The 16,384-nt window shown below is 36.3% G+C and overlaps 1 protein-coding gene across 8 annotated transcripts in view; it reads left to right on the top strand.

Annotated features, from left to right (window-relative positions):
* LOC114478280 (neural cell adhesion molecule 2-like) overlaps window positions 1-16,384 on the top strand; it is a 277,638-nt gene extending 261,254 nt beyond the window's left edge. For 2 of the 8 annotated variants that reach the window (XM_028471279.1, XM_028471270.1), the window contains exons 16-18: window positions 1,046-1,250; window positions 15,968-16,054; window positions 16,190-16,384. In XM_028471279.1, coding sequence (XP_028327080.1) covers window positions 1,046-1,250; window positions 15,968-16,054; window positions 16,190-16,304 — 407 coding nt within the window. In that variant the 3' untranslated portion in view covers window positions 16,305-16,384. Of the gene's footprint in view, window positions 1-1,042; window positions 1,251-1,607; window positions 1,648-15,967; window positions 16,055-16,189 lie in introns of all 8 variants that reach the window. The other 6 variants (XM_028471263.1, XM_028471253.1, XM_028471297.1 and 3 more) reach the window with 4 other exon arrangements.

The following is a 16,384-nucleotide window of genomic DNA, read 5'->3' as shown; positions in this document are numbered from 1 at the left end:
GAAAACGTTATTAATCCCCTTGGGATTAATAATGATGATAATCAAAAGTGTCCGATCATGTTTTCTTTCTGCTCACTGTCACATATGACGCTGGTATACACACAACAAACCTGTGACGAGTGTAGAAACCTATAGAGCTGTATGTAGGGCTGGGCAATATGGCGATATATGCTATAAATCTCTATATTTTGTGTTTGACCAGAAAGACAATTTTAACGCTAAATGTCACACAGACACATTTAATAACAAACAGTTGCACAATATGTGCCACTTTTGGCTTGTTCTCCTTTAAGGGACAGCATGTGTGAGTGAGTTCTTTAGTTTGGCTTGTTATGGGGAATGTCTGGGTTAGGACACACTCAGAAATCTATCTGTCTGTGCTAAAACAAGTATTTTAACACAAAAGAAGGTATAAGAAACATATATATATATATATATATATATAATGTAATTGTCTATCGCCAAAATAGAAAACTCGATCTACTTTGAAACTCGATATATTTCCCAGCCCTAGCTTTTTGTAATAAAAGTAGCTCCTGAACTTTTAATAAACCAAACAAATGTCCACTCCAAGGTCTCGGTTCGTTTTGCTCGGTGTTCTGTTGACTTTGTCCAACAAAGTCAACAGAACACAAATCAATTTCTGGCTCTGTGAGCCAGAAATTGATTTGTTTTTTGGAGATTTGGAGGATTTACACTAATAATGGAGCTCTTGAGGATTGCATGGAGTCGAGGAATTGTGGATTAGGACTAATCTGTGGTTTGGAACACATCCAGGTGTCTGCAGAGGAATTCATTGACCTTGAAACAGAAAGTATATTTTTTAGGGTGTGTGAACACATGCGTGTGTTTAGAATCACTAAGCTTGTGCTGACAAATGTTTACAATGAGAGACCACATGTAGACGCACAGAGACTCTTTTAACTTAGAATACAAACAGCAGGAGGATGATGATGATGATGATGATGCATATTTGCTAACAGTCCTCTATCTTTGTGCTGTGCTGTGTGTGTGTGTGTGTGTGCGCGCTTCACTGCCTTAGCAGAATCCCTGTTCAGCGGCCTGGGACTGGGAGCGGTGGTGGGCCTGGGTTTAGGAGCTCTGCTTCTGCTCCTGGTCCTGGTGGACATCAGCTGCTTCTTCCTGCGACACTGCGGTCTGCTCATGTGCATCACGCGCACGCTCTGCAGCAAGAAAACCACCACCAGCGGCAAAGGCAAGGACATGGAGGAAGGCAAGGCGGCGTACCTGTAAGTACCTGCTTTTGTTCCTAAATGTGTCTCAGAGAGCAGAGCTGATTTTTCGGATCGGTTCGGTGCTGTGACAGTGTTTCCCGCTCACAGATCATTCATGCATTTAGAGGGAACGTCTGCTGTGGGTGTATCAACCTGTGTTCTTTCCTTTTGTGATTTGGTAACATGTAAACACACAGTTATGTTAAATCTGACTTCAATTCTTGCTCTTATCTTGGCAACATGGGTCACAACAATCTGCATTCAGACTTTATTCTTTGGGAATGATTATGGAAGCTCCTAATGTTCTTTAAAAGCTGAGATTTCCATTGACTATGAATGAGAAAGTAGCCTTATCTTTACTATTTACTATAGGTACACCTACAAGAGCCGCCCAACCCCGCTTTCAGCCACAGTATGTCTCTGATTTTATTTTTTTCACTAACATCCTGTCATCCAGTGTGACGTGAACGTGTGCACACATCACGTGGCTGCATGGAGATTAACTTTGTGTTATGTTGTGTCTGTGTGTGGTTGTGTGTTGTGTGCATCAGAGTCGGGGGTCAGTTATAAATTAAAGTTATAAAAAAATGTTTAATATTAACCTAATTACCTATGAATAATTTAAATTTAAGGTTTTAGAACCCTATTGGCTCGCCTTGTCTGTGCCGTTAGTGTCGGAGCTGTCAGTGTGCCAGCTCACTGGGGGGGTGGTGGGGGGGGGTTGACTTTTGCTGAGTCATGCTCAATCTCCAACCGGCGCTGTCTGTATACACAGTTTGCAGAAGCTGCAGCAGACTCTCACATCAGACTTTACGGCCCATGTGAGGCTTTATGTTATGTTTATGGCTTTTTTTTTTAATGGCTGTCTTACTCTGTAAAAGTTAGCCAAGTAGCACTAAAAATACAAATCAGGGTCACAGACTGACATTAAAATGCGCAACTTCTCATTTCAGAGCAACGAGGGCTTTCAAATACTCCGGACAGGCAAAGTGCAGCGTAGATCTGTTATATTGCGTGTCAAACATAGGGTGCGTGGGCTGGAACCAGAGCTTCAGAAAAGCCAGTCAGGGATTACGTTTCAAAGTGTAAAACACACAAGGATCATCCAGAACAGTGAACAATGAACTGATCAGGTTTATGTAACGGTCTAGGTCTCATGCTTGGACAGTAATATTGATACAATGACTGTTATTATTGCTGTATATTATACTGTATACCAGAGGTAGGCAACTTTTATCACGGCAAGGCCACAAAAAAGTGATTTTCTGATCCGAGGGCCACATTATCAACATTCATGTCAGTATTTAGAATAATGACCAATCTGAGCATTAGAACATTAAGGTAGTGTTGTCATTTCATGAGTTTTTGGTATAATTTGTTGTTTTGTTTTATTTCTTGTGGTCATTTTGTGTCGTTTATTTCTCATTTTGCACTTTCTGTTGTTGTCTTGTGTGTTTTTACTGTCATTTTATGTGTGTTATTGAAGTCATTTAGCATATTTTACTCTCATTTCATGATTTTGGAGCCTTTTTTTCCCCAATTATCCAAGCATCTGTTTTTTTTGTTGTCGGTTTTGTATTTTTATCATTTTTGTTTATGTATTTTTGCCGTTGTGTGTATTTGGAGTCATTTTGTGCATTTAAGTTGTCTAGTTCCTGTAATTTTTTATGTGTTTTTAACTCATTTTGTGCATTTACTTCAAGGGCCGCTCAGAATTTGAGCGAGGACCACATGTGGCCCCCTGGCCACCAGTTGCCTATGTCTGCTGTACACTGTATGATATAATACATTTCAATATCACAAATCTCTGGCAATCACAAAGACATTTTTCTTTCTTTCTAGAATTGAATGTTGAAAATACGCCAAGATTAGTGACAAATTGTGCCAGCTCATACTGCTCAAGGACCAGCCCTTTCCGCTGACACCTCGTTTGGGGCCGATCCGATCATTTTTTGGTTATATTATATATTATATTTTTCAAGATGACAGTGGACCTTAGAGAGTATCTGTGCCAAATTTCATGCTTTTATACCAAAGTGAATGATTTTATTGACTAATCTGCTGCAATAATAATATAAGTAGTGTTGGATAAGTTACTCTAAACTTGTAATATATCTATATTACTAGTTACTGGGATGAAAATGTAATATATTTGTATTACAATATTACTGTCTTTAGTTACACTACTTTGAGTTTAATTTTGGTCCAGAACACTAATTATATCACTCTGATAGTGTTCAAATAACGTTGGTTTAAGTTTTGTTTCAAATACTTCTGCTGTTTCAGGAGCAGAAAGCTCTTTTATATTCCCAATAAGTTATATTTAACTATAATTATCATCTTTTTTAACCCTCAAATAATTGCAAACAGTGAGAAAACAGTGCATTTAAATTAAATATGCATGTAACTTGAGTTGTAGCTTGCAATATATTACCACTTTTTACTTTTGTAATGAGTTACACTACTGAGTTACTTCAAAAAGGAATAAATTACTGTAATATATTACAAAAATAACTAGTTACTCCCAACACTGAATATAAGACACTGAAATTCTAAATAAACAGTAATAAAATACAAATGTAATGAATAATTTGTGTAAAGCAGTGTTTTTGAGTGTTGGGTTATGACATAGACTGCTGTGATGTGACATAGGTTGTTAACATAGAAATACGGATAATAGATGCTGACTGATGGGGGCTAGTGGTGGTGTGTGTTGGTAGGGGTCAATGACTCATGTCAGAGGCTAATTCTGTAAGTTCTTTTTCTAGTATTTGTGCGTTTCCACATTAGGAATGTAGATCATGGCTGCAGCTGAGAGAGCAGTGAAGTAATGTTTCTCAGTGAGTCATCATCCCACCCTGCTGACGGGCATCTAATGAGATCATGCACAAAGTAATACAAAGCGCCGACCCCTCCCACTACATCAGCAAGCTGTCAATAGTGCGAAGGCTAATGCATCCTAAAGATCAGCAACGTTGTCAATAATTTTGTCAATATGTGTGTGTATAGTAATAATGGGGTGAGCCAAGGCATACATCTAGTAGTTGATCATAGTACAAAATATTCAGTCAAAATGCTCTAAAACGGCTGGCACTGAGGGGGATAGAAATTCTGAAAATGGCTGACATTGAATGAGTTAAAGAAGTATTGACAGTAGGGATGTAACGATTAATCTTAAGGCAGTTAGAAATTGATTCATAGGTATCACGGTTCACATCGATGCTCTGAACATTTTTAAACAGCAGAGGGCGCTATATATTTATCCTCGCCCAAAAGTGTAAACGGCGGGCAGAATCTGCTACTACTTTCTTTCTGGCCGCCTTCTACTCTTAAACATGTTCATAAATGATTCCTTACCCCTTTACCACCGAAAGAAGATCGGTAATATTACGTGAATATCTGTAAAAGTCACGTTTTTCTATTAGCTCTGTCTGCTAGCGCATACCATCTCTTCTTCACTGTTAGAATAACTGCATGCCAACCGACCACTGGGTTACCAGCGCCCTCTGCTGGTCCAAACAAATATCTGATGTAAATACAGTGCAGACAATTTTTTTTTTATGTCCAATTGCTAAGGCACAAAATACATTTTCAGTTGCACTTTTAAAAAGAAAAAGAACTATTATGCAGTTTTGCATTGTTTACTATAGAACCAGAATTTAAATTAATAGGCTTCTTCATTTGTACTATAACTTTATTTCATTCAAGATTTATTTTTAGTTAAATTGCATTGTTTTGAATAGTTTATCAAGGGATTCTTTTGACAATGAAATATAAAAGAAAATAGTACAGTATTTTGTAGTTTCTAGTCATTTGTCTACAGTCCCATTTTGTAAAATAAATTGTGAGAGAATCGTATCGTGAACCCAGTATCGTGTATCGAATCGTGTCGGGTGTTGAGTGATTTGTTACATCCCTAATTGACAGTTAAAGAACTTTCTGATTAAAATACTTTATATCAGTGAAAAACAACTTTGTGCGCCCACAAAACTGTTTTAATTATTTAATCAACATTCATGTCAGGATTTAGAATAATAACCAATCTGAGCATGAATACAGGAAAGAAGAATGGTTATTGTGTATACTTGTTGTTTTGTGTGTGTTTTCACTCATTTTGTGTATTTTTGTTGTCGTTTGGTATATTTTCCTGTCATTCTGTGAGTCATTTTGGGAACTTTTGTTTCCTTTAGTGTATTTCTGTTGTAATTTTGTGTATTTTTCTCTCCTCGTGTGTATTTTTGTTGTTTTGTATGTGTAATTTTGTTGTGAGGTATTTTTCTGTCATTCTGTGTATTTTTATTGTTGCTTTGAGGTTTTTTTCCATTATGCTGTTTTTTTGTTGTTTTGTGTGTTTTGTTGTCATTCTGTATTTGTGTTGTTGCTTCGTGTGTGTTTGTGTCATTCTGTGTATTTTCATCTAATTTTGTGTCGTTTTGTTGGTTCTTGGGATCATTTGTATATTTTTGTTGTGTGTTTTTGAGTCATTCTGTGTATTTTGTGTAGTTTTGTGGGTTTTTGGGATCATTTTGTGAAGTTTCTTTGTCTTTTGGTATACTTTTCCATCTGTCTGTGTATTATTGTTGTGTGCTTATGAGTCACTTTGTTTTAACTTTCATTGTCATTTTGTTTTTGGAATCCTTTTTGCCGTCTTTTGCTATTGTTATTCTGTCGTTAATGCTGATGCTAGGTTAGTGCTATTGTTAAGCTAATTTTAGGTTAAAGCTAATGCTAGGTCAATGTTCATGTTAGGCTAATGCTAGGCTAATTCTATTGCTATATTAATGTTAATGCTCGGTTATTGCTAAGCTAACGATAATGCTATGTTAAAGCTAATACTAGGTCAGTTTTAATGCTTGGCTAATGCTATTGTTATTCTATCGTTAATGCTGATGCTTGGTTAATGCTATTGTTAAGCTAATTTTTGGTTAAAGCTAATGCTAAGTAAATATTAATATTAGGCTAATTCTATTGCTATGTTAATGTTAATGCTAGGTTATCGCTATTGCTAAGCTAACGATAATGTTATGTTAAAGCTAATACCAGGTCAATTTTAATGCTAGGCTAATGTTATTGTTATACTAATGTAAATGTTGATGCTAGGTTAATGCTATTGTTAAGCTAATTCTAGGTTAAAGCTAACGCTAGGTCAATGTTAATGTTAGGTTCATGCTAGGGTAATTCTACTGCTATGTTAATGTTAATGCTAGGTTATCGCTATTGCTAGGCTAACGATAATGCTATGTTAAAGTTAATACTAGGTCAATTTTAATGCTAGGCTAATGCTATTGTTATGCTAATGTAAATGCTGATGCTAGGTTAATGCTATTGTTAAGCTAATTTTAGGTTAAAGCTAATGCTAGGTCAATGTTGATGTTAGGCTAATGCTAGGCTAATTCTACTGCTATGTTTATGTTAATGCTAGGTTATCGCTATTGCTAAGCTAACGATTATGCTATGTTAAAGCTAATACTAGGTCAATTTTAATGCTAGGTTAATGCTATTGTTAAGCTAATTCTAGGTTCAAACTAATGCTAGGTCAATGTTAATGTTAGGCTAATGCTAGGCTAATTCTACTGCTATGGTAATGTTAATGCTAGGTTATCGCGATTGCTAGGCTAACGATAATGCTATGTTACAGCTAATACTAGGTCAATTTTAATGCTAGGCTAATGCTATTGTTATGCTATTGTAAATGTTGATGCTAGGTTAATGCTATTGTTAAGCTAATGCTAGATAATGCTATTGCCAATGATAAGCTAATGCAGTACAAGAAGAAGAAGAACAATTAATAGTTGTGGTAGTAATAACAACAGTGGTAGAAATAGTGGAAGTAAATGTTTCTTTTCTTTATTAATACACAATATAGCAGCACATGTTGCCTACAAAAGAGTAAAAATAATAGCAGCGGTAAAATAAGACCGGCTGGTAGATAAAGAAGTCATATCAGTAATAAAACTACGAGTGCTGGTAGAAGATAATCCCCTGCTGGAAAAATCACACTTTGACTTATTTGTCCTCCTATTTTCTCCCTCAGCTTCATTCTGCTCAGGCTTTGCACAAAGAGTATAAACAAAAATCCTTTATAATGACATGTCTGTGCGAATACATTTGCTCAATGAGTGTTTAATTTACCCAGAGATAAGACATGAGAGGTGGGTGAAGCCTGTGTCGTGACACTGAAGAAGTGTTTGCGGCTTTTCGAGACTTAGCAAAGTTTGGAGCGAGGATGCAGTGACAGATTGGACTTGAAGGTGGGACAGATTTTACAGCGTCTTCACGCTCACCTGATGATTCACAAAAGAAACTCAGAAGACAGAATGTGAGATTATAGTTAAGGCGTTGTCATCCTGCAGCTGTAAGAAGGGACTGTGTTGACAACAATGGCAGACACATAGAAAAAGCCAGTCTGCTGTCACTCAATTGTCCTTGAGTTTTTGACAGTTTGGAGACACATTGTCTTTGGTAACAACATAGAGGGAAACAAGAGCATAGTTTGGAAAATACACCACACGTGAAATACATATATCTTAATTTGAGCCTGACACTAAACAACAAATAAAAAAAATACTCATCACCTCATTGTCAGTAAAGGAAATCCATCGTATAAGTCAACATTTGATCGTTCCACACTTTGACTCCAGCACTATGTTTACATCTTTTTGATACTTTCTTAGCTTTTGGCACAACAAACACACCAAAGATATTACAAAGATCACATTTACCTTCCTAAACACTAAGAGGAAAAGAGGCTTTAATTTAAATGTGCGCATTATTTGCATTATTGGTGGTCTATTAAACTTATAATTTTGCTCAACCACTTTTTTCTTCTATTTGGTCACCACACAATTTGAATTACACTTTTAGAATTTTAATTTCCAACAAACATGAAGAAGAAGAAATGTGATAGGCTGGTCACTTTGCAGGAATCATTAGTATAAAAAGTAAAATAAAACGATAACTTATCGCTATTTGATTTAGTTTTATTTTTACTCTCCTTTTATATTTCAAAAGAATATTTTTATTCGTCTACAATGACATGGAATTAAATGTATTGTTTGACAACTTCTGCATAATTTCACTTTTTCTAGTTGGCTTTTTGTCACAGGATTCCCACAAATAATCCATGAAACTGTTAAAAAATAAATAAAAAAAATAGAGCAGAGGGCGAGGAGAAGGCACAGACTGCAGGAAAAACAACGGTTTCTTGAAGACACATATTCACTTCGGCGTTGTCCTTTCATTCTTCTGTGGGACTTCAAATCCCACAATGCAATCCGCGAAACTTTATCCACACCCGACTCACGTGACCATTTGACGACACAAACTTTCAAATTTCCACCTTCGACATTTGTTTGTGAGTAAATCCTTATCAGAGGATTCATGAGAACAACTTTTAGTTGATATGCAGGTGCAGTTTTGCAAATGTTGGGTATATATATATATATATTAGGGATGTAACGATTAATCGTAAGGCAGTTAAAAATCGATTCATAGGTATCACGGTTCATATCGATGCTCTGAAAATTGAATCGTAGTACTTTTTTTAAACAACAGAGGGCGCTATATATTAATCCTTCTCTTGCCCAGAAGCATAGGTGGCGGGCAGGATCTCCTACTTCTCTCTTTCTGGCCGCCTTCTACTCTTAAACATGTTCATAAATGATTCCTAATCCCTTTAGAACCGAAAGAATATCTGTAATATTATGTGAATATCTGTAAAAGTCACGTTTTTCTATTAGCTCTGTCTGCTAGCATAGCATCTCTTCTTCACTGCATGAATATATGCATGCCAACCAACCATTGGGTTACCAGCGCCCTCGGCTGGTTCAAACAAATATCTGACGTAAATACAGTGAAATGACTGTCCAATTGTTAAGGCACAAAATACATTTTCAGTTGAACTTTTAAAAAGAAAAAGAACAATTATGCAGCTTTGCATTGTTTACTATAGAACAAGAATTTAAAATAATAGGCTTCTTCATTTGTATTATTCCTTTATTTCATTTAAGATTTATTTTTAATTTAAATTGCATTGTTTTGAATAGTTTATCAAGGGATTCTTTTGACAATGAAAAATAAAAGGAAAATAATACAGTATTTTCTATATTACTGAAATATATATATATATATATATATATATATATATATATATATATATATATATATATATACTGAAAATATTTTTGAGTCATCATTTGTCTACAGTCCCATTTTGTAAAATAAATCGTGAGAGAATCGTATCGTGAACCCAGTATCGTGAATCGAATCTTATCAGGAGTTGAGTGAATTGTTACATATATACAGTATAATATATAAAGCAATATATATTGCTTTTAATCAACTAAAGAAGATTTACCAGTATATGCTTAAGTCCAGTTACTCATCATATCATGTGATCCCATGTCCTGAATCCAAAGTGTAAAGGATTTATTTCAGGCGCTATCTGTGTTGAATGTTTTATTTCATTTGTTTTGACTCATATCAGACTAAAAGGGAATTTGCTGCATAGTAACATTTGGTTGAAATCAGAATGATTGTTTTATAAAGTCTGATAAGTTCAGGGCTAATACCAGTGATGCAAAGCTAGGATGGGCTACACACACCTTCACAACATGTCTCCTAGCAGCATCAGCCCTCAAGTGTCAGTCAACTGTTTCCATGGAAACTGCCAACAATTTGCCCAGTGTGCTTAGCTGATAAGTTTTATTATTTTTTATCCTTATTATTTGATTCTTCAATTTAATGTTGACTAGATAACATTTTAATTACTTCTTTAAATGAAAGCTGCTACTCCTGATAATTGTTTTTAGATCAGTGAATTAAACATCATTTACTTAGAAAATAAAGGAAAAAGTTTGAATTTAAACACTCCTTTTGTTGACATTTTCCGCACATTGCATTATGGGATGTCGAGTTCCAAAGACAGATGCATAGAATTGTTGTTTCTTCACCAAATAAGGCCTGACGCCATTTTTATTCTAGTTTGTTCCCCAATAAATCTCCCATTAAATCAGAATTAAGTAAAAACAGTTGTATGCACCTGTCTCTGTGACTCCATGTCCCACAATGCAATGCGTGAATATGTTTTTGTTTACTTTGGAGATAAAATCAAACATTCAAGAAGCAATTTCAACTTTTTTAACCTTTTTTTTTTTTTTTTTTTTTTTTTTAAGCAAACGATCTTGGATTTGAATCAGTTAGTATGATTATCTTTTTTTCTGTGCTTTTTGCCGTTTGTAAAAACTCATTATTTCAGGGATCTGAGGGCTTGTTGCTGTGCAAACTGTTAGGGCAAGAACACAGTTTGTGGCGTTGTCATGCAGAGGGGGCCCTCACATTTGTAATTCCGCGGCAGGAGACTGAAATGTCTGACATTTAATTAAGTGTGAGCTCGCGGTCCTTCCTTTTATTGCCAAGGCAAACAACATGCTGGTCGTCTTGAGGAGCTAAAAGGCTTTCGGAATAAGCATGTCGGAGTTTACACAGGGGGTGCGATCAAACTCTTCTCGTCTTCCCTCTGTTCATACTCCTTCAGCTCATTTCTTTAACAGGTCAGCTAAGATGGTGTCTGATCCCTGCACAAACAGGCCAAGGTCTATCAGCTGCTCTACTCCCACTAAAATGTCTTGCTTTCACAGTCGCCGTGAGATCCTGTAGGTTGGCTTTGATCAAATATTGGCTGGAGAAGATAAAAGCGCATTCAGAGATGGAGATAAAAGTGTTTTTGTGACGTGTTTCAATATCGAAACGTCTGAAAAACCTCCTCACGAAAGCGTCAAAACTTTTTAGCGATATTTGATATTTTGTTTTTTTTTTTTTTTTTAAAGTCAGGTGTTTCCATTACCAGTTTTTATTGCGCTATTTAGATTTTGTGCATTTCCAAGGGTAATGGAGACATTATACAACCCAACCAATCAGAGACCAGTCTGTTCAGTGAACCTTACACTATTAATTATAATAATAACATGTACAGTACAATTTTTACCCTGGTGTTCTTAGACCACTGTCTGGTCTTGGCCATGGCGGAGGTTATAGTCTGACTGTTTGAAGGTGTCTCAACATTTTAGTCAAAGTCTTTCAATTTGGCGTATTTAGTTGTAAAATGTCAGTGACTGCACTCTATGGGTTGAACGGTTACAATTGATTTTTTCTATTGGCTGAGAACAAGACCATGTGACGTTTTGGAACCATCTTGCGTCACAAACAAGCACTGTTAGCCCCGCCCCTTTTATAAAAACTAGCACCTGTGGGCTCTACAATCTGTGGTGAGTAGGTTGGATTGAGTTATGAGTAGCTAGTTAGCATAGCATAGATTGTTCATTGGAGATTTTATAGTATAGACTGGGCGTGTCTTAACTGGCCCACGAGCCCCGCCCATAACCAAGGCATTTTTTTAAATTCCCCCTCCTAGTGGCAGGTCAAGAGAAAGCAGGGGTTTGGTTACTCTTTAAAGAAGAAGTAACAGGTTTATGAGAGCCAGAATTCTTGCTTGTTTGTAGGTGCCAAATATAATAAATATATATACAGTATATATATATTTATATATATATATATAGGTCTGAGTGGTTTTTGTGTTAAATGGTTTGTTTGGTTGTTTTTGGTCGAACTCCCGTTCAGCTCCCAGTTTGCTGCTGATTGTTTTTGTTGCAGATAACAACCATCCATCTCTCCCACCGTGAATATAAAGCTGTCATAAACCGTTTTTTTTCAATTATCAGCCCAAATTTAACGCTTCAATCTAATTTCCTCCCCCGCACACAACCTTCCTAATAAACAATAAAAAGCCTGATTGCGCTGACGAGAAGTTGAACTCAACACGCGCGGAGACAAAGCAAACTCCAGTGCGAACTATGCTGCAGTGGTATGAATTGGCTAATGAATGGAGACATTTTGAACCAGTACATTGCACGAGGAGATCAGTTTATAATTAAGATGTAAGTTCAGCTCCAACCCTCAGCTCAATTTTGCATTTGTCTCTATTATCTGAAAGCAGTTGGGATTATTCAGGACCGTACGGACTTGTCATCCACTCCCAGCAAATAGCCAAACCTTTTAATGTGTTTGGAAAGCCTCCCCACCCCAACGTGCGCTCAATCTAGCTTTGCATGAAACTAATGAGACATGAAATAGACTCGAGTGTGCAGAAACTTTAACTTCCAGCAGCTTTGGCAACGTGTGGGATTATTAGGTAGAGCATCACTCAGGGCAACTGTTTTACATTCGGGATCAGACTTCCCCATGGGTGTGAGTAAATGTTCACCATGAATACCTGATGAGTACAGGTAAAATATTTGTCATAGTGATGCCATTGTCTGATCCGAGAGTGATATGATCCACATGCTGCCATGTTAGAGCCTGATGTGTAACGACCACCAGAAATGTAACAAGACCCTAATTATTATTATTATTAATAATAAATAACCTGAAATGTAATTAAAAAATGTAATAAAACTAATTTGGTGTTGCAAAACGTTCATTTTAAGATTACGGCTCCCTCTCGGTATTGAGCGCGGTATTTCCGGTTCATGACGTCACTGTGTCGCAGTTTGTTTGGATTTAAAAAAGGTCAATATTAAAAACTTTTTTTTTTTTTTGTACTGCTAAAAGTTATTGAAGTTAATATTTCAGAAAAGGAGCCATTCAACATGAGCTTTGACACACACACACACACACACACGATAATCACCCCTGCACTAAGAAATGCTAAATAAATAGTTTTATTTGTACAAATGTATGTCTTTTATCAGATTCTACTCAAATCGCCGCTTTGGTGCAAACTTTTATCAATTCATCATCTTGTGCATGTTCCATAGAATTAAACCTTTGAAATTGCACACGCTATTTTATTTTGCACCCACAAATAAAGCCCTTTATAACACTACAGAGTATGTACACCTCTTTGTACGTCCAACCTTCAAACACATACTCATTTGGCAATAAATGACAACTCTACTTAAGCTCCTCCCACTATATTAATACATACTTCTGATGGGCACTGTACTAGTATAGATAAAAACGGCTCAGCATCTTTTTACAATATTTACAAGTTCTAACAGTTGTAACATTTTGAGTTTTATTTATTTTTTATTTATTTATTTTAATTACATTTCGGGCTCAGCACTTTTATTACAATAATTACCAGTTATTGCATTTCAGGTTTTATTAAAAAAAGAAAATGTTAACAACAATGTGGGTTGTTTTTACATATCCTGTATGTTACATATATATCTAAATGAGAACTCAATGACCAACCTGTTAAAACTAAGGTAAAAAAAACAATAAATAGAAAAATTAAATGTGAACTAAAAGAAAGGGGTGTTCAGTTGCAACACACAACAGACCCCAACACACTGCTGCTACTTTAAATACTCTATACTACTCTTTGGAGCATCAGAATGCATCTTTAATGAGGTTTCTCAGTTTAACTGGATATTTATATCACACTCACTAAGCCAGTCGTTTACATTATGACAAATGTTTGAACATTTCTTGGTAAAGCATCAACTGTATTGTGATTTAAAGTGTACTCCTGCAAATGTAATGACATGTGAGACCTGGAGAAACAATAGATCTCTTTCTATCAGCCTGCACAGTCTACCCGCAGCTCAAAAGGCGAAACCTTGAAAATGCAAATGACTCTGACTTATATAGCTCAGAGGGGATGGAGCAGAACTTTTTGTCTGGAAGTGTCAGCGATCCGATGCTTTATGCTCCTCAGACGTGTCGGATGTCTTTGGAATGGTTAAGAGGAGACGGAGGCAGCAGGACCCCGTGAACCCGAGGAATAAGTAGCCCTTAGCTAACGCGTGTTATAGCCGACCCGCTGGCAGCTGGATACAGATACCCTGAGATCACACTGAGCAGAACGTTTGCTTCCTGCTCACTTTCCACACGCCTCCTGATGCAAAGCTAAATTACATCCTGAGGCTGAATCAGAACTTGACTCGAGGTAATAGTGATAGTTTCTCAATCATTTCACCTGCACTATATACTCCAAAATAATCCAAAACATTTGATTTGATAAAAATGAAGTTTGAGCACTTTTTTTGTCTTTTGTTGATGTATTTTTGCCAATGAAGGACATGAAGTATTACAACAGGAACCATTAAGTTATACCTCAGTGTTTGATTGCTGATTCCACTCCACTCCGTTACCTTTTATGCTAGCCACAGCTAACTTGGGAAATTTAGTGAGCAACTGCAACATTTAAATTCTATGATTTTCAACATCCCAAATGAAATTTTCACCCAAAAGCATTTGGGTAGAAATGTCACTCGATAGTGGCATCAAATACTATACAGACCAGCCTCATTGGAGCAGGAAAATCACATTCACAATAACAAAATTATTGGAAATTTGACCTTTCAATCCAACTGAATGGAGATCCTGAGGAAAACGGGGCAATAAAAGCGCTGCTTGGTCACATTTTGTGCTGTTTTTGTTGTTATAAAATCCTAACCCGTTATTGAAAAACTGGACAAAATCTTCTTTTTTGTTTATTTGATTAATTTTAAATTGTGTTTTTATGTTTTGACTGAGATTTTGTCCATTTAAAAAAAAAAAGTAAAATAAAATAAGGGGTTGGTTTTTTGTAGTTGAGTGGCTACATTTGACACAGTTTGATTTGTCATTTTTCCAGGACCGGACTGGAATTTGTACATAAGAAACTGTGGGGCTGGATTTAATGTAATAGTAGGTCAAATTAGGCTCTGACTTTGATAGATGGATCCACAGAATGAAAATGATAATAATCCAAACACTACCAAACCAAAGGAGACCTGAATAGGAAGCTAAGCTAAGCTGCTCAGTAGAGATTTTATTGATATACCTTCAGCTTTTTCTTTACAATTAAATCCAGCGTCTTTATTTTCAATTGTAGCCACTCATTTATAGATGAAAATCATTAAGCCTGCACGCGCTTAAGGCAGTGGTTCTCAACCTTTTCAGCCCACGACCCCCAAAATAAAGGTTCCAGAGAGCGGGGACCCCCACTGTAGCTGAAGGTGGTTGAACACAGACATGAACATTGAAGAACAGTCATGTGGAGACAGGACCATCTATAAGGGGGAATAAAGGGGAGAGATTTTTGGGGTCCATCCACAAAGTCAGTAAAATGATGGTCTATTGTTCTATGAATTTGTGATAACCACATTTATTAATTCATCTGAATAATATCCACTGTTATCCAGGAACGTTTATTATTATTATAGTCATCTTAAAGATGGAAATCCTGGTTTTACTTAGAAATAAAATGGGTTAAAAGTGACCAAAAATGATGAAAAAAAATTGGGTTTTAAAAACCACAAAAACTGGTTAAAAGTTACAAATTAGAGTGGCAAAAAATGGACAGAAAAAGTGTTAAAAACGGTTCAAAGTGTCAATATTGGAACAATTAGTTTAAACTGGCAAATATTGGGCATGAAAATTCGTGCATGTGGTTAAATTGGCAAAAATCAGCATGAAATATGGTGAAAAGGGACAAAAATGGGTCAAAATATGCAACATTGGGTGGGAAAAGTGGTGGAAAATGTCTTGAAAGTAGAAAAATGTGCTGAAAAGGCATTGAAATTTGATGGAGAAGGGGCAGAAATGGGACTGAAGTTGCAAATATGGCAAGAATAAATGATGAAAATAGGTTAAAATATGGCAAGTTTGGTGTAGTTGCAGCAAAACTGTAAAAATAAGCAAAAATGGGCTCAAATTGTTCAAAATATATTCTTACTTTCTTGAAGGCATCCGGCGACCCCAAACAGGATCCTGATCCAAAGGTTGAGAACACCTGGCTTAAGGGAGAAACACTACCCTGCTTCACATTTGATGTATGTGATTGATTTTAGTGAAAACCGACTTTAATCGTGTGCTTGTTAGTTGTATATATGCTTTGACTTCTACACCATGCACAATTCACACCTCTTCTTTCTTCTTTTTGTTTTTTTGTTTTGTTCATCCAACAGGAAATTACCGCTGAAGGAAGAAAATGGAAAAGAGTCTCTCAAGCCGGATACGATTGAAATCAAAGTTCACAGTGACAACAGCATCCACACAAAGCTCGACGACATCAAGGAGTAAAAAAAAAAATAAAATAAAAAAAAGGGCTCGGCTCGCAGCACCGACAAAAGAACATTCGGATCACGAGACCAAATCCCAGA

This window comes from Gouania willdenowi, chromosome 2, assembly GCF_900634775.1.
Source record: "Gouania willdenowi chromosome 2, fGouWil2.1, whole genome shotgun sequence".
In the NCBI taxonomy this organism is placed as follows: domain Eukaryota; kingdom Metazoa; phylum Chordata; class Actinopteri; order Blenniiformes; family Gobiesocidae; genus Gouania; species Gouania willdenowi.
Note: the sequence above shows the minus strand (reverse complement) of the source record. Positions and strands in the feature narration are given on the sequence as shown.